This window comes from Nyctereutes procyonoides, unplaced genomic scaffold, assembly GCF_905146905.1.
Source record: "Nyctereutes procyonoides isolate TBG_1078 unplaced genomic scaffold, NYPRO_anot_genome, whole genome shotgun sequence".
NCBI lineage: Eukaryota > Metazoa > Chordata > Mammalia > Carnivora > Canidae > Nyctereutes > Nyctereutes procyonoides.
This window is the reverse complement of record NW_026575049.1, coordinates 8980812-9004682: the sequence shown is the minus strand read 5'-3', so window position 1 is coordinate 9004682 and position 23871 is coordinate 8980812. Positions and strand designations below refer to the sequence as shown.

The window sequence follows — 23871 nt, the reverse complement described above, 5'->3', positions numbered from 1 at the left end:
ATTCTCTTTCTCTTGAGGTGCCCTAAGAAACATACGGATATTAATCCAATCATCCCCATCATTGTGTAAGATAAATACCAATCATAATTTTGTTTCACATGAATATTTGTGCTGGGTAATATTTATGTGCTCTACATCCCTGCTACTAATCTAACTGATGCTCAGATTCCCAAGGGACGAGAGAAATTCTGGTACATCCTTCATGTCACTACACAGAGGTGGAAAGCGCCAGAAGACCTTTCTCTGCAAGTCTGGGTGGCAAAGAACTGAGACTGAAAATGCAGCCATTCATCACTGAAACCCAGCTTTGATCCCAGCAGCTTTGCTGAACCAGGGGTTGTTAGGAGGAACTTGAAATGAGTATTGGAAAAAGCATCTGCTTATTTCCTGAGGGGGATAAACTTCCTAGTGGCACCACTAAAAGTAATATATAGATAAAACTGTACTGTGAACAATAATATTCTCTCCAAAAGTAATACACAGATACAGCTATAGTATTCTGGTGCAGGTCTCAATCCCCCTCACTAAAGAAATGGTAAAAATCATAATCATAATACTGATCAACCAAGTAAGCTTAGGGAAATAACCCTGACTACTCCTATTCAAATCCTTCTTCTTCATCATTTTTGCCTCTGTACAATCCAACTATAATTCTGGTTTCTGCAACCCAATGCTCATTGCCTGGTCATAATTCCCTCTTTGGGGATGGATATGTTCATTCATTCAGCACTTACCAGGAATACCAGGCACCATTCTAGGCACTGGAGATGCAGAGGGGAAAAAACACTATCCCCATCACTAGCATTTAGAAATGTGTGGCTTTTAAAAAATATATTTATTTAAGAGAGAGGAGAGAGAGAGTGAGAGAGAAGGAGTAGGGGCAGAAGGGTGGAGGGAGGAGCAAACTCCCCGCTATGCAGGAAGCCTGATATGGGGCTCCACCCCAGGACCCTGGGATCCTGACCTGAGCCGAAGGCAGACCTTAACCAACTGAGCCACTCAGGGGCCTCTATGTGGTTTATTGCATCGAGTTTTCATCAATAGTATTTCCATTTCACTATTTATAATATCTTTTAAAATTTTTATGTAGTTAACGGAACCTCAAGAAGTAAAGAGTTTCACCCATGCTTATTTTGCTGAATGTGCCTAGGGTGGTTCCTTTTAAAATCCATTTTCTCTTTTTATGTTACAACTATAGGGTGAGGGTCTTACAGACCACCCACTTTGTTTAAGGTATGATGAAAACCATCCTAGCACTAGGTTTTTCCCCTGGTATTTAAATCACATTTTGCTTCTCTCTGTATGACATTATATCATGTGACGGCCCCCTCTCCAATGAGGCACAGCAACCCAAACTTCCTCATTTTCCAGATTCCCTTTCTTAGTGACAGACATCAGTATCCCCCAATCAAACGAATTGGAATCCTTGAGGTCCTCTTGCCCCCCTCACAGTTCCTCGCTCCCCACACACTGATTTGTCTCTGACTCAGGACAGTTCTTAATCTATCTGGAATCCATACCATCCATATAGCTACTGATGGATTTCAGCCTCTCACATGTTGCTTCCCTGTCCCTAAAAACCCACCCTACCCTTATTGCTTCTGCATCTGTCTACATTCCAATTCCTCACGTCCCTTACAGTTAGGTATGGACATAGAATGAGTCCTTGTCATTGGAATGTGAACAGAAGCAACCCAGTGTGGCTCTTAAGAAAGTTCTTTCTCTCCTTCCATCAGGTAATGAAGACAGGTTGAAGTCCTGGGGCAGAAATTGCCAGACTTCCTCAGTTGATAGGGCCCTTAGTGTCTCAGTAATTTTTTTTTTCTTAAACAGGAGCTCTGGGTCAAATGAAATATCAATAGTTCCACTCATTAGGTAGTTAAGTCCAAACAGTATAGTACATATTGCATCCTAACCACTCACTTGCCATTTGAAAAAAATAATAATACATATAAATTGAAAGAACCTGAAGTATTTAGTATTGGTATGCATGTGTGTTTGGTGGGCACTGCACAACTTCTCAAAATTTCAGGTCAAATTAAACATTGACAGCTTCATTTCCTGTTCCACATTGATTTTCACATGGAACTCCCTTTTTTTTATAAGACTCAAAACTTGACTTGGGAAGATAGGACATCAACAAAAGCAATTATTATTCAATGTTGAGCAAAACTACTTCCAGCTAGTAGTTGGTATTGTGTCCAACAGATAGCAAAAATGGTTCTATATTCCTCAAAAAAATGTAATAGTCCATGGTGGTCCTGTGAGTTCACTAGGGAACCTTAAGGCATCTGAATGCAGAGTTTGGAAATCAGAGCCCTAGAAGATGACAGAGTCATAAAACAGAAAAGAGCATAGATCCCTGAACATGAGAGGAGATGGCTGTTGATCAGAAACACCCACCTTAGACTTGTATATGAGCAGAATAAACTTCTGTTGTGGTTAAGCAGTTATTCATTCTTTGACTGGTTGACACAGCAAAGTCTAACTTAATATATTATTTTACTGCACTAGCCTGTAATGGTTCTCCTTGACCCAAATCTAATACCCTTCTCCCCAACACTTCATGCCATCAATACCAAGTCCACTGCTTTGCACTAATAACAAGCTTACCTTTCCTAAAACTTAAATCTGAGCACTTCTTTTGTTGATTTCCCAATCTGTTTTCAACCAGTCTTTCCTCACACACCAAATCTTAAATCAGTATCTCTCAATCTTGACGACATGTTAGAATCACCTGGGGACCTTTTTTTAAAGATTTTATTTATTTATTCATTCATTCATTCGAGACACTGAGATAGAGGCAGAGACATAGGCAGAGGGAAAAGCAGGCTCCCTGTGGGGAGCCCGATGTGGGACTCCATCTGAGCCGAAGGCAGACGCTCAACCACTAAGCCATCCAGGTGCCCCTCACCTGGGGAGCTTCAAAAAAAATACATATGCCTAGTCCCCATCTGCAAGGATTTTCATCCAATTGAAATGGACAAGTTCCTTAAAAGTCGGGAACTACCACAACTCACCATAATATGACATAATTAATTTAAGCACTCCTTTAACTATTAAGGAAATTGAATTTGTAATCTAAAACCTCCAAAAGAGAAAAAGTTCCAATCCAAATGGCTTCATTGAAAATTACAACAAATGTTTAAAAAGAATAAGCAATTCTGTACGATCTCTTCCAGAAAATAGAAAAGAAAGGAATGTATTCTCCAATTCATTTTATGCAGCTAGTGTTATTAGCCTGACACCAAAACCAAGATAGTACAAAATGAAAAACTGCACATTATATCCCTCATGAATATAGATGCAAAGAAAATCCTTACCAAAATATTAGCAATAGAATCCATCGATGTATAAAAAGAATTGCATATAATGAGCAAGTGGGATTTATTTCAGTGTTGCAAGATCGGTTTGTTAGAAAATCAGTGTAAGCCACTACATCATCACAGAGAAAAAGAAAAATCACATGATCATATCAACTAATCAATACAAAAAATTGACAATATTTATATATATCATGAGAAAAACTCAGAAAAATAGGAATACAGGGGACTTCCTCAGCTTGATGAAAGGTATCTATAAAAACCTACAGCTAACATACAACTTAATGGTGAAACACTTAATGTCTTTCCCCTAAGAGAGGATATCCACTCTTACCACTCATCCAACATTGTGCTAGAAGTTCTAGCTCATGCTTTAGGGAAGACAGGAAAATTAAAGGCATACAGGTTGGAAACAAAACTGTCCTTTTTTGCGGACAACATTATAGTCTACATAGAAATCCTAAGGAATCCATAAAAAACAAAACAACAACAAAACCTCCTTGAACTACCAAGTGAGTTCAGCAAGGCCACAAAATAAAAGATGAATATACAAAAATCAATTGTATATTTATATACTAGCAATGAATATATGTACATCAAAATTAATAATACCATTTGCAGTTGTTGCCCCAAAAATGAAATACTTAGGTGTTAAACTAATAAAGCATGTATAGGACTCATATGCTGAAAACTACACAATGCTGATGAATGAATCAAAGACGTTCTATTAACTGGAGAGATATAACATGTTCATGAATTCAAAGAGTCATCATAGTAAAGATGTCTATTCTTTCCAAATCGACATACAGTCTTAATGCAAGTCCTATCAAAACCCGAGGAAACATTTTTGTAGGTATAGATAAGAATATTCCAATATTTATATGGAAAAGCAATGGAATTAGAATAGCTGAAATCATTTTTAAAAAGAACAATAAAGTAGGAGGAATCAGCCTACCCAATTTCAAGACTTACTTTATAGATACAGTAATAAAGATTGTGTGGTATCTGTGGAGGGATATATACATCAGTGGAACAAAATAGAGACTCTGGGATTTGACTGATTTGGGGGAAAGTGCAAAAACGATTCCGTGGGAGAAAGATAATTTATTCAACAAATAGTATTGGAGCAATTGGTCATCCATAGCCCTTTGCCCTAAAAAATACGTGAATCTTTGATTAAGTCTTACACTTTATATAAAACTTAACTCAAAATGGATCATAGACTTAAATGTAAGCCATGATAGTAACAGAACTTTTAGAAAATATAGAATATAGAGAAAATTTTCAGAATCTTGGGCTCAGCAAAGTGTTCTTAGACTTGACCACAGCATGATCCATAAAAAGAAAAATTTTTTAATTAACTAATTGGACGTCATAAAAATTAAAAATATTTGTTCTGCAGAAGATCTTGGGTGAAGGGTGAAAGGAAAATCTACAGAGGAGCAGAAAATATTTGCAACCCTCATAATCAATAAGGGATTAGTATCTCAAATATATAAGCAACTCTCAAAATTCAACAGTAAAAGAAGCAAACAATCTAATTAAAAAATAGGCAAAAGACATGAGGAGACATTTTGTCTTTGGTGAAATGGCAAATAAGTACCCACAAAAAAAAAAAGTTCAACATTTCCCATTGGGGAAATGGCTCAACTTATGCAAAAATTAAAACCATAATTAGATATTACTGACACACTTGTCAGTGTGGCTAAAATAAAAAATAGTGACATTGAGTACGGACAGGATGCAGAGAAACCAAATCACTCATACACTGCTGATGGGGATATAAAATGGTAATGACTACCTTGGAAAACAATTTAGCAATCTATTAGAAAAGTAAATATGGACCTACCATATGACCCAGCATTTGTACTCCTGGACATTTATTCCAGAGAAATGAATAATTCACACAAAAACCTGTGCATGAATGTTTATAGTCGTTTTATTCATGATAGTCCCAAACTAGAAACAACTAACACATCTTTCAACAGGTAAAAGATTAAACAGACTGTGGTATATCTATGCCATGGACTACTACGCAGCAATAAAAAGGAACAAACTATTGCTACAGTACAGAAAATCATATGGAATGTAAAAAGTCAACCACAAAGTTTTCACACTGTATGATTTGATTTATTTAGCATTCTTTAAGTAACAAAGTTATAAGCAAAAAGAATAGGTTAGGGTTTGCCAAGAGCTAAGGAAAGTGTCTGGGGAGGAGAAAAGTGGGGGTGGCAATAAAGGATGATACGAGGGAACTTGTTATATTGTCTCTTGACTGCACCAGTGTCTGTATCCTGCTTGTGATATTGTATGACAGTTTTGCATGATGTTACCACAGGGGGGAAACAAGATAAAGGCCATATGGGATTTCTCTATAGTATTTCTTAAAACTGCATGAGAATCTATAGTTAATCTCAAAAGTAAAACTTTAATTTTAAAAATTCCCCCTAGGAAGTATTCTGATGGTTTGTTCTGGGTTGGGCCCAGGCATTGGTATTTGAACAGCTTCCCAGGTGATTCTAACATGCAGCCAGATGGAGAAAGTGCAAATTCAACTGATGGATATCCTCTCCCCAGAACCCAAGTAATCACCCACCATTTACTATTTCTGTGCCTCCAAAGCCCCCCCTTCTCCACTCACTGAACGGAGGCTGTCTTCAAGATAGCTCAGGGATGGCTCTTCCAAGGGGCCATTCCGAGCACTCCTTGCCCAGCCTCTGGTTAGGGGTCTGCCCTGGCTGCTCCATGACAGCCCTTTATTTATTTTTTGTCATAGTCCTTATTCCTTTTTGTTGTCATCACTTTTTGTCTCTCTCCCCACTTTCAGCAACTGTTGGAATTGTGCACTCTGGGATTCCCTGTCCATTCAGTCCCTGAATTTTAGGGACTTGCCAAAAATTGGAATTAACTCTCTTTTTCTGGCCTAAGCCTAATTCTGTTTTTTTTTTTTTTTTTAAATAAGCAATGAACCAAGAATGTCCGGACTCCAAAAGTTTTACAAAACAGTATATGATTCTTATGTCATACCTTTATTTTATGCAAACCAGTATTACAAAACGCGAAGATGGTCTAATAAAGGGTTCCGAATGCCCTGTGTCTGTACTACTTCATTTCTTTTTTCTTCTCTCTCTCTTCCTTCCTTTCTTTCTATCTTTCTTTCTCTTTTTCTCCTTTGTAAAGCCAAGCCGATCCAGACTCTGACCAATGTCTGGAAGGCAGACGCAGAGGCTTTGTCAGCCTTCCCGCTCTAGGCTCAAACTTCGGGTTAACTAGGGAAATATAACTAGTAGCGTAACATCCAGTCATGACTCCAATACATTCATTCGGGTTTGCATCATGGACAGGCTCCTCTATGTTCTCTCATCGCAACATTAACCAGGTCTACTTTGGGATCACAGTTTTTCACAGAATCTTTGCAGGGATGCATGTTCCATTTTTGCAATAATATTGAATATATCTTGTGTCCCAAAAAATCTTATTGGCATTTTTATTGATATTGTGAACTTCATAGATTGACGTTAGATTGTGCTACCCACTGGAATATTAATTCTTAGATGGCAAGGATTTTCTTCATTTTGTTCAGTTTTATATCTCCAAAGCCTAGAACGATGCCTTGCACATATGGTAAGTGCTCAGTTTTTTATTGAATAAATGAATGGAGTGCTTTTACATTTGTTCTGATCTTATGTGCTTCAGAAGTGTTTTTGACATTTTCTTCATGTAAATCTTGTACATTTTCATTAAGTTTTTTCCTAGGAATTTTATTGTTGGCTACTGTAAATGGCCTTTTCTTTTATGGTAACTTCTAACCAGCTATTTGTTTATATAAAGGATATGGCTTGGGGGATCCCTGGGTGGCTCGGTGGTTTGGCGCCTGCCTTTGGCCCAGGGCGTGATCCTGGGGTCCCGGGGTCGAGTCCCGTGTCGGGCTCCCGGCGTGGAGCCTGCTTCTCTCTCCTCCTGTGTCTCTGCCTCTCTCTCTCTCTCTCTCTCTCTCTCTCTCTCTCTCTCTGTCATAAATAAATAAATAAATCTTTGGAAAAAAAAGGATATGGCTTTCAGCATATTTTTTGTAATCATCTATGTTATTGAGTTTTCTTATTTGCAAGAACTTTTCATAATTCTCTTGCTTTCACCAGGCATCACTGCTACATTCCTTAAAACTTTCTGGAGTTTAGTAATTAAGAGGATTGAATTACAAAATCCAAGGAAGAGCAGCAAAAAACTAAATCCCATTCCATCAGTGTGATTCTTGTTGGTTATGTTGAGTGAGTACAGATACAGATGTAAACCTGCAACTTACTTGCTAAGATAATTAAATATGGTGATAAAGGAAAACATCAAATCGAAAACCATCTCATTCCTTGCCAATTGGGCATCATCTGTTCCCTGTGCTGCTTGCCAATTTGGGGATGCTACAGTCTTCTCTACATGGTCTTCTTAATTTGGGGAGGGATGATTGCAATTTAAGTCACAAAGAAATAAATTGTCACTACATAGTGACTCACTTAAGTTCCAGTGTTTCACTGCAGAGTTTTGTTCAGTAAGCTTGGATATATAAGTGAACTCATGCAATTGAATGCATCTGTCATAATTTCTCTTTGCCATGAGATCATTATGCAAACACGAAACACCAAAAAATACATAAAATGATTGATTCGTCTAACGGAGAGCACAGATTAGCAGAAAGTATACTCCAGAAGCATGTTCCTCCCTCTCCTGACTGCTTCTTTTCTCCTGTTCCTTCAAAACACCCATAAAAGATTTAGTCAATCCTTCAGGGTCTAGAGATACTTATTGGCAGTTAACATTCTCATGATTCAGCGTATTTTCTTGCAACAATATTCCATCTTTACCCCTGAGTTTTGCCTAATTTAGATTCCTCCTTAAGTCTGTTCTGCTCAGCTAATCCCGATCGATAAATACAGATGGATTAGACAGGAGACAAAATTGTGAAATAGATGTTGCATTTGGAACAGCGAGCCTTCACTTTACATTATAGCCAGAACTGTCTCCTGTGTGGCCACCTTACCCCAAACCACCCTCTGGCATGGTGGTCTGTGACTCATTTGCCTCTGTGACTAGGCTGTAAGCATCTCTGCCTTTCTTCATCTTTGAATTTCACTCTCTGGCTCATAGTAGGCGCTCAATAAACGCTTGAATCCATGAAGGCACAAATTACTCAATTCACTGGTGCATCAATATTTTCTCGCTTTCATGTTATTACAACTAGCTCTTGGGGAAAGATTTGAAACATTTTAAAATAAGAGGGTAATTGACTATTACCAGTTTTAAAAGAAGCCCAGATAGATTTATATTTTGACAGAGACCAAACTAAGCTAAAGTAATTAAGCTTTTTTGAGATTTCCAAGACTCAGCCAGAAGCCTGGTAAGGACCGGAGTCCCTTCTGGAGAAAACTGCATTGTCCACATCCCATAAGGCTGCATCTATGTGCTGGTGTCCCATTTGATGCAGGAAATATGTTTTTGAAAACATAGTAGGAGTGAAGGTCTTATTAGTTAAAACTTATTTCTCCCTTACCGATTATTACTGTTTCATAGTTGCCTCTTTGTACATTTCTGATTGACTTTTCAGATGGGCCCTTAAAAAACTAAGCTTCCAATTCTTCAAGTAAAGATCTATGACCAAATACTTAAATATACAGGAGCATCTATGTATTTTAAGAAAATGCAAAGAATTCTTTTGTTGGGCAAGATCATTGAGCACATTATGTCTGTGTATTATGAATAGTCATCATCTGTTATGTAATTCTCATTACTTTAATTATTTAACCTAATTTTTAAAGTAATTTATACTTAGCCTTCTGCCAAGAAGGACTTTAGGGGTTGTTTGTTAGGTTGACCTCGTTAAGTACCAGTTGGGCCTATCTGTTTTTATGGGAGGTAGAAGGGGTTGTTTTATTCTGATTTAAGGTGCACACAGGTTAAATGCACACAGTGCATGGAATTTTGTTTCAAATCCTTCTGGTAAATCATGTAAAAGGCCTGCGCTTTTATGCACATGACAAGAATTTTGATCCCTGGATTTCAATCATTATTTGATCTTTCAGACAAAATGTACTGAATGAAGCTGACATCATTCACACTCATAGACTCTTCCTTGGCTTCTACTTTAAAAAGCAACACAGCTTGCATATGCACATATGCAAGAGGTCACAGGCTCTGGCAATCTTGAAAGCCTTGCCTGAAATGATATTCAATACGTTGGTGAGGAAATCAGTGGCCTATTCCCGTGCCTTCCTTCCTGGAATACTGTTTTCCTTACTAGATCAGATGAGTGATAATTTCCTTCCCTAACTTGATTTTATTTTTTTCATTGGTTGGTGGGATAATATACCAGCAGCAGCAATTTAAAAACTTTTATGATAAGGATTCATATACATTTTTGATATGATAATTAACTGTCACGTGTAATTAAGGAAGGGGAAGAGGTGTGCCAATAACCTTTTTGGTTTCTTAACTTTGAAGAAGAAAGTCCATTCTTTCATTTTGGTGAGTGTCTTTGACATCCTCGAAGGTCATAACTCCTGAAATTCATAATGTGATTCAGGAAGAATTGGAAAACTTGAGTTTCCTCATCCCTCCCTAGAAAGTGTGTATGCAGAAGGGAAATAACATAACGGAGAATTTGGAAACAGTTTATCATGGTTAATCTCTGGATAGGTCGATGTTGACTACTTTTATTTCTGAAAGAAAAGGATATTCTCAAAGTTTTCTCACTTTCTGTTGTGCCTAAAATCAGAAGATTCGGGTCCCCTCTCGGTGTATAGGCATTGTCAGATCAGTGGGATCTGAAAATTTTGAAAGTAGAGAATAAAGGGTGTGTGGCAATTACCTGGAGATTCTGAGTACCAACCCCACCTTACCATATTGTGATACATCCTGTAAGAAGTAAGGTGAACTGTTTTGTGAAGCCATTGTACTTTGTTTTCTGAAAGACAAAGAAAAAAAAACAACAGAGTCAATAATATTTTTCTTGACCTTGTAGAAAGCTCTCTTCTCTTGTGTCGTTGGCTTATTTAGCTAAAAATGTAACAGCAACTTGGAGCTTGCTGCTGCATGATCGATATTATTATTTAAAATTATTGTTGTTGTATTATTGCTTAAAACTCTGTGCTAGGCCCTTGTCTTACAACTCTCAGCTGTCCCCTTTGGAGTTACAAGGAGAGGAACCAGAGAAAGTCGCAAAACAAAGGGTGAATATTGTCATTTGTACATAAGCCACATCGGACTCTTTGTTGCTGAGCCTAAAGTGGACTAACCCACTGGGGCCCATTTCAATGGCCTGCGATAGAGTATCTGCCTCAGCTTGGTCCGCATGCACGTCGTTATGAGATGCTCTGCAAAGCACCGTGGATAAGAGGCCGCAGATCCTTTCTCATAAGGGAAGAAGTGGGAAGAGCTGATGGCAGGAGTCCCTTCACCACGCACAACAGTATCCTGGCTTCGACCCTCATCTAATGAGGCAAATGCTTTCCTTCCCACAGAGGAATTCAAGGGCTCCACTGTGGTTGAACTGATGAAGAAGGAGGGCACCACCCTGGGGCTGACAGTGTCGGGCGGAGTTGACAAGGACGGCAAGCCACGGGTCTCGAACCTGCGCCAAGGAGGAATCGCTGCCAGGTAATATCTCGGGGGGGAGGGAAATGTAGGAAAAGGAGCACAGTGGGGGGGGTGACTAATGCAAAAAATCAAACTCCCTCGGTAAAGGTCACTGATAAATAAATGACAGTTGCCATCTGCCGGGCAGCCGCACGCTGGGGTGTGTCTGGGAAGCTGTCCTGGCCTGTGCCAAGTCGCCAGGGAGCCCCCAGGCCTCTCAGAAGACTTCGGCTTTAAAATGCCTGCATGGCTTGAGTCCCCAGATATGCCACCGAGCAGCGGCCAGGGCTGATCAAGCAAACGGGCCCGGTGACCCTACATCGTGCGTGCTGGCAGCTGGCGTGGAGGGGGCGGCCAGCCAAGGTGTTGGGAGGCCCGGCTCCGAGCTCCTGAGTCACGATCTGCCTGGCCCATGCCTTCTCTGCTTTTCTACTTGCGAGATCTTCCTTTTCATGGGGACAAGGATGAGGTTTCCAAGAGCAGGGGAGCGGAGCTGGGGAGGTCTCGTTGTGTCCCCCTCCCGATGAGCTGCACGCTGCCCTGGCCGCTGCCAGGGGGGTACAGGCGGGCTTGCCTCATGGACTGGTTGAGATGTGCTTCAGATGGGACCGTCAGGTTTCATTGAAAGCGAGGTTAATGCATCTTACCTCCTGCACATCAAGAGTCTTGCCCACAGAATCACAAATTACATTTTAGGGTTCTTCCCTTACCAGGTATCCCTGAAAATCATGCCTGCTTTGGATGATGGACCTGTCTGTACAATACAGAGGCCTCATGCAACTGACTGTCCATAATCTGAGGTGCTGTTGGTGAAATAGGCTGATGTCAGCACAAGCACCCTCATCTCCTTTTTTTTTTTTTCCAGAAGGAAAGAGACTTCTTTCCACACCCACAGCCCCCTTTATTTTATAACCGTCACGGCCAATCTGTGATGCTAGGGCTTCCCATGTCTCCAGAGCTTTTTCATGTGTCACCCTGAAGCAAGAGTAAATGGGGGGATGTGGGGGGGAAATGCCATGTCCAGTTGTAGTGATGCTGTCATTAAAAGTTGTGCTGTGTGGGTCACACTGTCAATTACCAACAATTCACGTTGTCACCTACCAACTGTTCTTTGTTGAAGGTACGACGATTTTACAAGTAGTAAACTAAAATGATCGAAGTTAAGATCCCTGCCCTATGGGGCTTATAATTTGCTGGAGGAGGTAGGGATAAAGAGCACAAAGAGCTTGAGACCAATAACAGCATTGCATGATAGTAAAAGGCAACAAGGTGAGTGTTGTCACAGAGCATTAGGTGGTTAAGTTGTCCAGGGAGAGTTAGTGAACCGGAGGGAAGAGGGGCAGCATGGGCTGCAGGCTGCAGCAGATGAGGAAAGCTTTCTGAAGAGGAATGGAGTTGGACTTAAATAAATGCATTAGGTGTTTCTGTGTGGGGACAGAGTGTTCCTGAAGGTCCTTATCCGTGATGCAGATTTTAAGTAGCATCTGTGGTCTCACTGCCTGCCTTTGCCTTAGACGTGAAGTCTGCCTAAAACCCCCAAAATAGCCACAGTTCTTTTTTTTTATTTTTTTAAGATCTTATTTATTTATTCATAGAGACACACACAGAGAGACAGACAGACAGAGAGACAGAGACACAGGCAGAGGGAGGAGCAGGCTCCATGCAAGGAGCCTGACGTGGGACTCGATCCCGGGTCTCCAGGATCACACCCCGGGCTGTAGGCAGCGCCAAACCACTGCGCCACTGGGGCTGCCCAGTAGCCACCGTTCGATTCTTGTGTTGGAAAGAGGTGAGAATTGTCCTGAAACCCTATGCTTTCACTGTAATTTGTTCTCTCTCTCTCTCTCTCTCTCTCTCTCTCATTACTGCTGTAAGCAATAAATAGCAATATAAGCTGGCCCTTTCCTTAGCCCTCAACAAACTCCCAATGAAGATATTGAGAGCTAGGAAATGTCGAGGAGGCCAGCAGCAAAAATGACAGAGAATAAGAAGAAAGAAAAGGTCCTGGCAATGCCAGGATCTGGATACTCTGTTCCTAGAGAACAGACTCGGGGCAGAGCAACCAAACAACAACAACAACAACAACAATCTATTTTGTTTCATGGTGCTCTTTATTTAATTTTTTTTTTTTTATGATAGTCACACACACAGAGAGGCAGAGACATAGGCAGAGGGAGAAGCAGGCTCCATGCACCGGGAGCCCGACGTGGGATTCAATCCTGGGTCTCCATGATCGTGCCCTGGGCCAAAGGCAGGCGCCAAACCGCTGTGCCACCCAGGGATCCCTATGGTGCTCTTTAAAAGAGGCAAAGGGTTAGGGAAAATATCAGAGTCCATAGCAGATCCGGTAAAGGGCGTTCAGGGTGAGCCGGTCAGCAGGGATGAGAGGATTGCTGGATCTCGCAGCCACCTTCAGCTGTACTCCAGGCCCAGGGCCAGGGGCTCCTGCCACTCAGGCCTTTGGGGCTTGCGTGTGTTTTTCCAAAGGACAAGTGAAAACGTAGGCCTGTAGAGAGGAGGGGGCCACTGAAGCAACATGCCCTGTTTTGCAGAAGTGATCAGCTGGATGTGGGGGACTACATCAAAGCGGTGAATGGGATCAACCTGGCCAAATTCCGCCACGATGAGATCATCAGCTTGCTGAAGAACGTCGGGGAAAGAGTGGTTCTTGAAGTCGAGTATGAGCTGCCACCAGTCTGTAAGTAATCACAGCGTGGGCGCAGAACAGCTGTGCCACTTTTTTGCCTTAATCAATTGGTTCTCTGTCGTTGCCCCCTTTTGCCATCACTGTCTCATTACAGGAATGACAGGGCATGGTTTCTTGATACTTAGAAATTATTTGAATTGATAAGCCTCTAGCCCACTCCAGAAGAATTAAAAAGAGTGCAGATAACAAGAAAATGCCATAGGACTTGTGTTCCTTTAAGGGGATGTAGGTACATCATATTTGCCACTTTAACTATTTTATTTATTTTATTTTTTTAAAGATTTTATTTGGGGATCCCTGGGTGGCACAGTGGTTTGGTGCCCGCCTTTGGCCCAGGGCGCGATCCTGGAGACCCGGGATCGAGTCCCACGTCGGGCTCCCGGTGCATGGAGCCTGCTTCTCCCTCTGGCGCGCTCTCTCTCTCTCTCTCTCTCTCTCTCTCTCTGTGACTATCATTAAAAAAAAAAAAAACCTAGCTCTGTGACCTCAAGCAACTTTAAAAAAAAAAAGATTTTATTTATTTATTCATGAGAGACACACAGAGAGAGAGGCAGAGACACAGGCAGAGGGAGAAGCAGGCTCCCTGCAGGGAGCCCGATGCGGGACTCGATCCCAAGACCCCGGGATCACGCCCTGAGCCGAAGGCAGACGCTCAACCACTGAGCCCCCCCAGGTGCCCCACCCCCTAAGCTATTTTACTAAACAGTCAACATATGTATAAGTTCTGTGCGTTCACTTGCATCCAGGCTTTGTACTTAGTGACTAGGGTTAGGAAAAGCATGTTTAGTATGTTTTATGTTGATTCTTGTGTAGTTCTGTTAATTTCTGAAACATGAAAATAGATTCAAAACATGTTATTATCAAGTAACAGTAATAATAACATAACCACACATTTTCAGAGTGTACTCCATTTCGAGCGTTATAAGGAACCTGATTTGCACGGACACACCTAATCCTCACCATGGGGACAGTCAGCAGAGCAGAGCTGAGCTTTGATGTCTAACAGCCAGGTTCTGATCCCAGCTTCACCTACAACTAACGGCATGCCTTTGAGAAAGCTACTTAAGCTTTCTGTGTCACAGTTTCCATATCTCGGGAATGGGCATAATATTAGCTCCTACCCATAGATCTGTTGTGAGGATTAAATGAATTTGTGTTTGTAAAGCAGTGCCTGGCATGATAAACATTTGTTATAAATAATAGATATACAAATCAATCAGCACTACAGGACAGGCATTATTACCATTATTATCCTCATTTTACAGAGACTTCAGTTACGTATCTTTCCCAAATAAGTAGGCAGCAAAGACAGAATGTGAACCCAGGCTCCCTGACTCCAGAGTCCATGGGTTTGTTCATTGTGACATATCCATATGCTCTGCGTTACTGCTGTCCTGCATTTAAGCTATGTTGTTCTAGCACCACCTCTCCTGTTAATAAGCTGTTCATGTGGATGCTACCTGAGAAAGCTCTTTGAGTTTCTCTACCAGTGAGAACTCAGATTGAATATTAATGATCGATAGTAACCCATTTGTTCAGCAATGGCTTACTGAGCATTTGCTACATTCCCGCCACCACTCTGTACATCCTGACAGGGGAAGAGGGATAACAGAACAAGACCACAGCAGGGAAGTAAAGTAGCTAATATGAATGCTGGGAGTCATGAATGCTATGGGGAAAAGAAGGAGCCCTGCAGGAGAGGGACTGGGAGTTCTTGGGGGGAGGGAGGGGGGTTGCAGTTTTGAATAAGGTGATAGGAACAGCTTCACGGAGAGGATGACACTAGCCAATAACTTGCAGGAGGTGAGAAAGGCAGCTGTGTGGATTTCTGGGGAAGAGGACTGCAGGAAGAGACACAGCCAGTACCGAGATCAAAGGCAGGAATATCCTGGGGTTGTTGTAGAAACATTAAGGGCAATTTGGCTGGAGCAGAGTGAGCATAAAGAAAAGTAGGAGAGGAAGTCAGGAATATAAAAGATGTGACGTACATTTGTAGGCCACTGGAAGAACCTTGAGTTTTGCTCTGAATGACAGAGGATGGCACTGTATGACTTGGGGCAAAGGAGGGACATGATCTAATGCCTATTTTCAAAGTCTCCCTTTTGGCCGCTCTGTTGACAGTGCAGCAGAGCTGGGAGACCAGTTACGGGACTAGTGCAGGGATCCAGGTGAGAGACGGCAGTGGAGATGGTGAAAAGCAGTTACATTCTTGATCACTTTGAAGGTAGAGCCAACAGGATTTCCTGATAGATTTGATGGGGATTGTAGAAAAAGAGGAGTCAAGGACCACCTGAGATTTTGAGCGTGAGCAACTAGGATAGGCTTGCCATTAGTGGGGTGTGGGCAAGAACGTGGGCAGAGCTGATTTGTGAGTGAAGATCAGAAGTTCATCGTTCGCAGTGCTGCAGTGGAGGTGTCTGTGTGCCATGCAGAAAGGCAATGTCAAGAAAAGAACTAGAGGTGGGGTTAGGAGTTTGGGAGAAACATCCGAGCTGGAAATATAAATTTAGAGTAATGAGACCATAGAAGGTGTTTGAAGCTTTGGGACCAGATGCGAGCACTTGGGGAGTGAACATATATGGCCAATCATGAGTTCTTATTCTTAACATAAAATCCAACAACGAAAATATAACGTGTTTTTATAACAAAATCCAATGATGTCTGTGTTCGAAAACCTTGCTATAACATTTTTCATTTTCAGCAAGAGTAGGAAATAGAATCGAGTGTTGAAAGCTTAGACTCTGTCACTGGTGAAATGTCCGTTTCCCCCTTTCTTGCTTTGTGACCTCGGGTACATTATTTAAGTTCTCTGAGCCTTAGGTGTCTCATCTGTAAAATGGCTTGAGTAGGTGTAGAATGTAAGAATTCAAAGCTATAATCACGTATTTAGATCATCATCATGGACTTAGTAAATCATAGTGCTTGTTAGCCATGATCACCATGTTTTCTTGAACTTAAAAGGAGTCCATTTGTTTTGAAATCACTCTTAAACCATCACCAAGGAGGGAAGAGAATCCAGATATCTAGAGCTAATGCTCTTTGATTAAACTTTTTTTTTTAAAGATTTTGCTTATTTATTCATAGAGACACAGAGAGAGAGAGGCAGAGACACAGGCCGAGGGAGAAGCACGCCCCCTACGGGAAGCCCGACGTGGGACTCAATCCCAGGTCTCCAGGATCACACCCCGGACTGCAGGCGGTGCTAAACTGCCGCGCCACTGGGGCTGCCCTGATTAAACATTTTTATTCCACTGGGGATATAAATATCAATAAAACACAACCTCTTCCTGAAAGGAACTCTTTCCCAGGGTAAGGCCAGTAGTGGAGATTTAAGGGTTATCTAGAGCTAGAGGTTGCAGAAGATTGGAAGGAGGTCATGCAAGTCCAATAAGAAGAGGAGCATTTTAGGGAGTGGGTATGGCAAGGAAGTAAGAACATAGCCCAGTGCACATGTCTGAACCACAAACAAAGCACAAAGAGAAAGAGAAGACCTGGAGAGGGATTAGGCCAGTGAGGAGAATAGGAACAAAAGGATGGAGAGCCTTGGAAGCCATATTGGTAGAGCTTGGATACTATCAGGTGGGCAAGAAGGAGGTTTTCATGGCTTTTAAAGCCAAGGAACGTCATCATCATCATCATCAGATTTGAGTTTTTAAGAGTTATCATTTTAGGAAGCCAAATGGAGAGTAGATAAGAGGCTGTTGTAAGCCTGAAGGCTGTGATTATTTTCCAAAACAGAGGTGACATCCTGACCAAATATAGCTTTAGTAAGATTAAAGAGGAGAAAGTGAGTATCAGACGTATTCAGGGGTTAAAACCTATCACGACTTAGTGATTATACCAGCTTTTCCTTCCTCAGGCATTAAAGCTGATGGGAAAAGGGAGTAAAATATTTTTAAAAACAGGAGTGTGAACCTGATGGTAGAAATCAGATAGAAGAGATCTATTCTCCACGGATTATCCCTGTCTCTATTATGTTTAGATAAATTAATAAGATCTTTGAGTTCAGGGAGGTAGAAGGGATTAATAAGCATCCCGAGCTCAGACAGTGAGAGCAGGAGCGAGCCACTGCGGGGAGGCCCTGGGGAGAGAGCTGATTGCTGTAAGATAAGCCGCCAAGGCCGAGACTGGTAACTCTCAAGAATCACAGCAATTTGAGGCTCAGCCACCCTCAGAGTCCAGAAGGAAGTGGGGGAAGGACATGTGTCTGCATGTGTGTGGCTGTGTGTATATGTGATCCGATAGAGAAGAACTAGGACTTGGACCTTGTGCGAACCACTTGCCTTTCATAAGATTCCAATTCTTTATGAAAATGAGTTTGAGGGATCCCTGGGTGGCGCAGCGGTTTGGCGCCTGCCTTTGGCCCAAGGCGCGATCCTAGAGACCCGGGATCGAATCCCACGTCGGGCTCCCAGTGCATGGAGCCTGCTTCTCCCTCTGCCTGTCTCTCTCTCTCTCTCTCTCTCTCTCTCTCTCTCTCTCTCTGACTATCATAAATAAAAAAAAAAGAAAAGAAAAGAAAAAAGAAAATGGAATGGTTGACCTACATGAGCTCTAAAGCTCTTCTGGACTTTAAAATGATGTGGTGTTTCAAAATTGTATTTAGAGAAATGTTACCAAACCCTAAAGGGTTTTGAAATATTACATAATCCTCATTCATTTTTTAGTTATCACTTAACTTCTTTATCATAAGCTTAAATAGGTGGAGAGGATGTAATTTCTGGCATAACGTTTCTATGTCTTTAAAGGGTGTTTCCATTCAGACCTTGGAGCTACAATATTTGCTTCACTTCTTTTATGAAAAACGTCTCCCACATCATCTGATTGGCAGAGGCAGTCCTCACTGTTACGCCATCAGCTAAGTCAGACTAGATTTCTGTCAGAAAGAGTCCTTTTTAAATTCAAATAAATGTATTAAAACAAGTCCCTTTGATGGCCTTCTTACTTTTCAATTCTAAGAGAGACAGACAGGTGATAGATGATGATGATGATGATGATGATGATGATGATGATGATGGAAAGTGGGGAGCGGTCTCAGGTCTCCTCCATGTAGTTCATTCTGGGATTCAGTCTGAAGGAGTAAAAGCTACCAGGGAAAGCTCTTCCTATGACAATGGCAGAGGAAAAACAGGATAAACCCAACTACCTGAGCACATTTCCATCTCTCAACATTCCATTGGCAAAGCGAGTCACCCTGAGGAAGCCCAACATGATGAGATAATGAGGAGGGAAAGAATACAACTCCTATTCTGCTATTGAGGTAGAAGTTGGGGAGGCAGGGAAGTAGTATATAAGCTAGAAAAATCTAATCTACCATAGCAAAATTATACAAATATGCATGTATAGTAGGACATGCATATTCACATATGGAAACAAGGGACAACAGGACAACAATTTTTGCATCGCAAAATTCATTTCAACCTAACGTTTTTGTGTACTGGATTTGATTCTTTGGGGAAGCCCCTTACTTGGATAGTTATGTCCACATATGCAAATGTGAAGTGATGAATAAAATTCACATGGCAATAGAAAGAGTCCAGCTAGTGAATATGAGAACCCAGTCATCAAGATCCAGTCATGCAAATAACAATGATGAAGACCAAATCTATTTCATTAAGTATATCAAAATGTAGTCAACGTTCACATTTATTTTTGTAAATGATAAACAGCAGGAGTGTGGATAATCTAAAGCTGTAGATAATCCTAAAAGTCTTTAGATTGACTCTAGATTTGATTAAGATTTTGTGGTCAGCAAGATTTACCTCAAGCAAAATTAAAATTACACTGCCTTTCATTACCAGAACAGACACCCAGCCAACTAGGACAGGTGGCCCAGAATAAGAATTTGTATATAATTGAAAGTTGATTTAATGATTAAATGAAATAATATTTATAAACCACTTTGCAGATTTCCTGGCACACAAGTAGATGCTCATTAATAATTTCTCCCCATATCTTTTCCTTTCCTTTCTATTTGTTACAGTAGAACAAAAATATTATGTTCTTAACTAATTAATTCAAGTGGTTTGTTGGGTCATGGAAAAAGAAAACATTTGGTTTGAACTCAATTTTTTTTTCATTTAATTAAAACTGTACCTCAACACTTTCAGCTATTTGTATGTACTGTTCCTGGCTGATTAAAATGAACCAAAATTCCCCTGATAGCAAGAATATGACATTTAATTAAATCAGCAATATACCAAAACATTTGTTCAGCTGTAGGTTTATGTTGTTTTTCAGCAGATCCAAGTTCATGTTGTACTTTATATCCCAGCCGGATATGTGCAGTATTGTGAATTTAACTGTGTACTTTTCATAATCATGTCAATTCCTTTGAGGATTCAAAACTTTGGATAATTAAAAATAATTGTAATTAATGCTAAATTAAAATTACTTCCTATTTCTGTAAATGATAAAAAAATGTTCTTTTAAAAGATGCAATTATTTTTTTTAAAAAAAAAGATTTTATTTATTTATTCATGAGAGACACAGAGAGAGAGAGGCAAAGACACAGGCAGAGGGAGAAGCAGGCTCCCTGCAGGGAACCCGATGTGGGACTTGATCCTGGGACCGCAGAATCATGCCCTGAGCCCAAAGGCAGATGCCCAACTGCCGAGCCACCCAGGGATCCCTTAAAAGATGCAATTAAATTCTATCTATAGAATCTATACATATATCTATTCTATCTCTATATTTCTTGGTAGTTTTATCTTTTTTAAAATATTTATCTATTTAAGGGAGAGAGAACACATGTGAGTGGGAGGAGGGGCAGAGGGAGAAAAACTCAAGGAGACTCCAGGCTGAGAGCACCCAGCTCAATGTGGGCCCCAATCCCATGGCCCATGAGATCATGACCTGAGCTAAAACCAAGAGTTGGAGGCCTAACCAGCTGAGCCATCCAGGACGTCCCTCTTGTTGATAGTTTTATGAAATCAGCTTTTCAAGATCTAATAGCAATGTGTTAAAAGTGTGCTATTGATAATAAACATAGCATTAGATAATTAGCTATCATTGTAAAATTCAAGATAAGGATCTAAGACCATCAGATTCTGCTGTTTGCAAATTCTTTTGTCTCTGTGAATAAAAACATCCCTGTATCCATAATGATGAAATATTAATTTGTGGAAATTTGTTTTTTAATTCAGAAATAATGTACTATATAACCAGAATTACTTATCATTTCCCTGAAAACAATCTCACAGAGGAATTTAGTTACTATACCTTCATACAACTTATACCTTGTATTCTGCACATATACTGTGCATAATATTAATTAGAGATATCAACTTAATCCTGCAATTTTATTTTGTGAAATAAGAATAATAAGCAGGCAAATAAAACATACACAGTTGATATCAAATAAAATTAAGTAAATATTTATTTTATTAGACAGAAGTAATATTTTGAATGTACATAGAGTTTTTTTTGCCTTCCAACTTTGATTTGGGTTGTCTTTCTTAATTGCTCTACATCATGTCAGAAAATCTATCTGCATCTGCCTAATATGTTACAAAGGGGAAATGATTCTATTGATTATATGAAGATTATTTCTCTTGTTATACAGAGTTTTATCAATGTGATTATTATGCTCTCGCTGTAAGCTGGCTACATAAGAAGAAAGGAAGTACCTATGATTTTGTTTCCACGTGGGCCTAAGCCTTAAGTCACTTATGCCGACAATTTATTATTTGTATGGTATTTGTATGGTATTGAGTGTATTGACATTCTAAGTGCTTTTTCTAACATTGTCTTTGAAAATAAATTATCACCCTTTTATTACTCATAACAAGAATTATTGGCAACAGGGATCTGTAATGTCTTATACCACATCAGAAAAATTGGAAATGTTTTTATGACTTAAGACTTATATTTCTCTTTCCTCTGCATTCAGCTGTTCAAGGATCCAGTGTTATTTTCCGAACAGTGGAGGTCACATTACATAAAGAAGGCAATACCTTTGGTTTTGTAATACGAGGTAGGTGGTGGCTAGAAAATATGAACCATCAGATATTCTTGGAGAATTTATCAATGAAATATTAGGAGTGAACTAGAAAGTCATCCTAAAAACAGCAACAGATGTTTCTAATGCATAAAGTCACCTTATAATACTCGCACCCATTCTTTTAAAAATAAAGCAATGAGTGGGAGGAATCAAAGCAGAATCATGACCTAAATTTGTTTTCAGCCCATTAATACAGAACAAGAAGTCACTGTAAACCTTGTCAATTCATTCATTCTACTGATTTACCACTTTTCAACATGTCTTTTGTTTTCCCTTCATATTTTTCTATATCTCTGAGTCAAAAATGTAGATGAATATGGCTTGATTTGATTTAATACACTAGGATTATGCAACTTGTTTAAATTATTTTCTCCTGAAATACATTTTGTTATTGTAGCTTTCCAAAAATTGAAGATAATCTAATCTCTTGGGAACCTATATACATCAGCTTAACTTACTTTATTATGGGATGACATTAATAATAAAGATTTCAGATGACTCCAGCTTGTCCATAAAACCATTAATTCTGAGCTTTAATTCTGGCTTTTAGTATTTTATTTTTCTTATAGGCAGTTCTACACCTTGAAGACTACAGATAAACTCATAATTCCTAGTGTGACAGTAAAGTTCAATAGGGAACTATGATGCATCAAAGATTTTTTTTTAAATTTTGCATATCTTGATTTTTTTGTTTTTATCTATTATATTGTATACTTTGCCAGGGTCAAAATTTTATCCAAATTATTAAAACATTAATTAAAGCTAACTAAGCATCTTAATAAACATACATGCATCAAGAAATAAATGTGTTCATTTAGATTAAAAATGTAGATTTGTCTTAAATGACTAAGCTTTAAACATTATGTTCCATTCTGTGCCAACCATTTAGCAAATCAATCAGATATTTATTAAGGACATGTCAACATGTCAGTATAGGGCCAAGTACTAGGGAGTCATAAGACAGGCCCCTATCTGCAGGGAGTTACAATCCAGTGAATTTAAGACCTAAGTTGATAAAGTACCCAAGTGAGCAGTAGAGAAAATGAAAAATGCAGAACTCACTGAGTGATTTAGTCCAGCAGTTACTACCTTTTCCTGACCAGCTCCTATTTTTAGGTGGAGCAACAAGAACATTTTACCTTAATCATTCCCAAATTTCTGTGTAAAAGAACTAGGTGAATATAATAAAAAGTCAATATAAAGTAATTTTGGCTCAGAAGGTGGTATATACAAATCTGTTTTTTTGCAATATCAGTCTGACACAGAGGAACACTTGAATCACATGCCTACAAGCCTAATTATTGAAAAGCTGCAGTCGAAAATACTGCTGATGCAAATATTCATTATTTGTTGCTCTATGGTTAATCAATAACAAATCAAATTGCTAATGAAAGGCTAAAACAACAGTAATTTATCATTAGCAACAAAAAAAGAATGGAAGCATTTGAAACCACCTCAAGACAACTGATGATATAATATCAACAAAATGCCTGTACCACCATTTGCAGGAATTTCAAATATCTGCATGTGCATGCAGAGGAAGAATTTTCTCCTATGAGCCTAGGATATCACCTGGTACATCGTAGGTGCTTAATAAATAAATGAATAAAGAATTGAATGTTGCCTAGATTTGTGGACGTAGACTTCTTAGCGTTATACTGATTTTAAAACCTTAGTAATAATGAACCAATTTTAGTTTATGAGTACCACCTTTTTGTAGGCTTTAAAAACTCCCTTAGTACATTAGTTGAACGTAAACGTTTGTGGAATTTTGCACAAGTTTTCCTGAGAATCAAATTAAGAATTTCTATTTTTAGATGAGTTTAAGGCCCACCTGAAGGGTCTTCCATGCTCAAAAGGTGGCCCCCTCCCTTCGGAATCTTGATTAGTCACAAAAAGAGTTGCAGAATGAGAAAGTACTGTGGATAAATGTTATCAGGACAGAGAAGACATCGTGGCATAGATGGAATGTGAGCTAAACTTCATTCCAGTGAGAACACCGGGACTTTGAGGAAGGAGGACAGTATCACAGATGGAGCATATTCATTTCGTGTTGCTGAATTTCTTCTTAACCGGTTAGAATGAGTGTCGGTATAATAAAACAGGCTTTTACCTGCTGAATGCAATTGCATTTCTAATGCTATATGTCATAGGTTCTAAAACCTTGACTCCCCCAAACAGTAGAACCTGGCACTTATAGAGGGGAAAATGACATT

The 23871-nt window shown here is 39.8% G+C and overlaps 1 protein-coding gene across 2 annotated transcripts in view; it reads left to right on the top strand.

Moving 5' to 3' along the window:
• Nucleotides 1–23871, top strand: part of GRIP1 (glutamate receptor interacting protein 1) — a 657668-nt gene that overhangs the window by 501111 nt on the left and 132686 nt on the right. For both annotated transcript variants that reach the window (XM_055329099.1, XM_055329098.1), the window contains exons 3-5: nucleotides 10832–10967; nucleotides 13499–13644; nucleotides 21545–21628. In XM_055329099.1, coding sequence (XP_055185074.1) covers nucleotides 10832–10967; nucleotides 13499–13644; nucleotides 21545–21628 — 366 coding nt within the window. The remainder of the gene's footprint in view (nucleotides 1–10831; nucleotides 10968–13498; nucleotides 13645–21544; nucleotides 21629–23871) is intronic.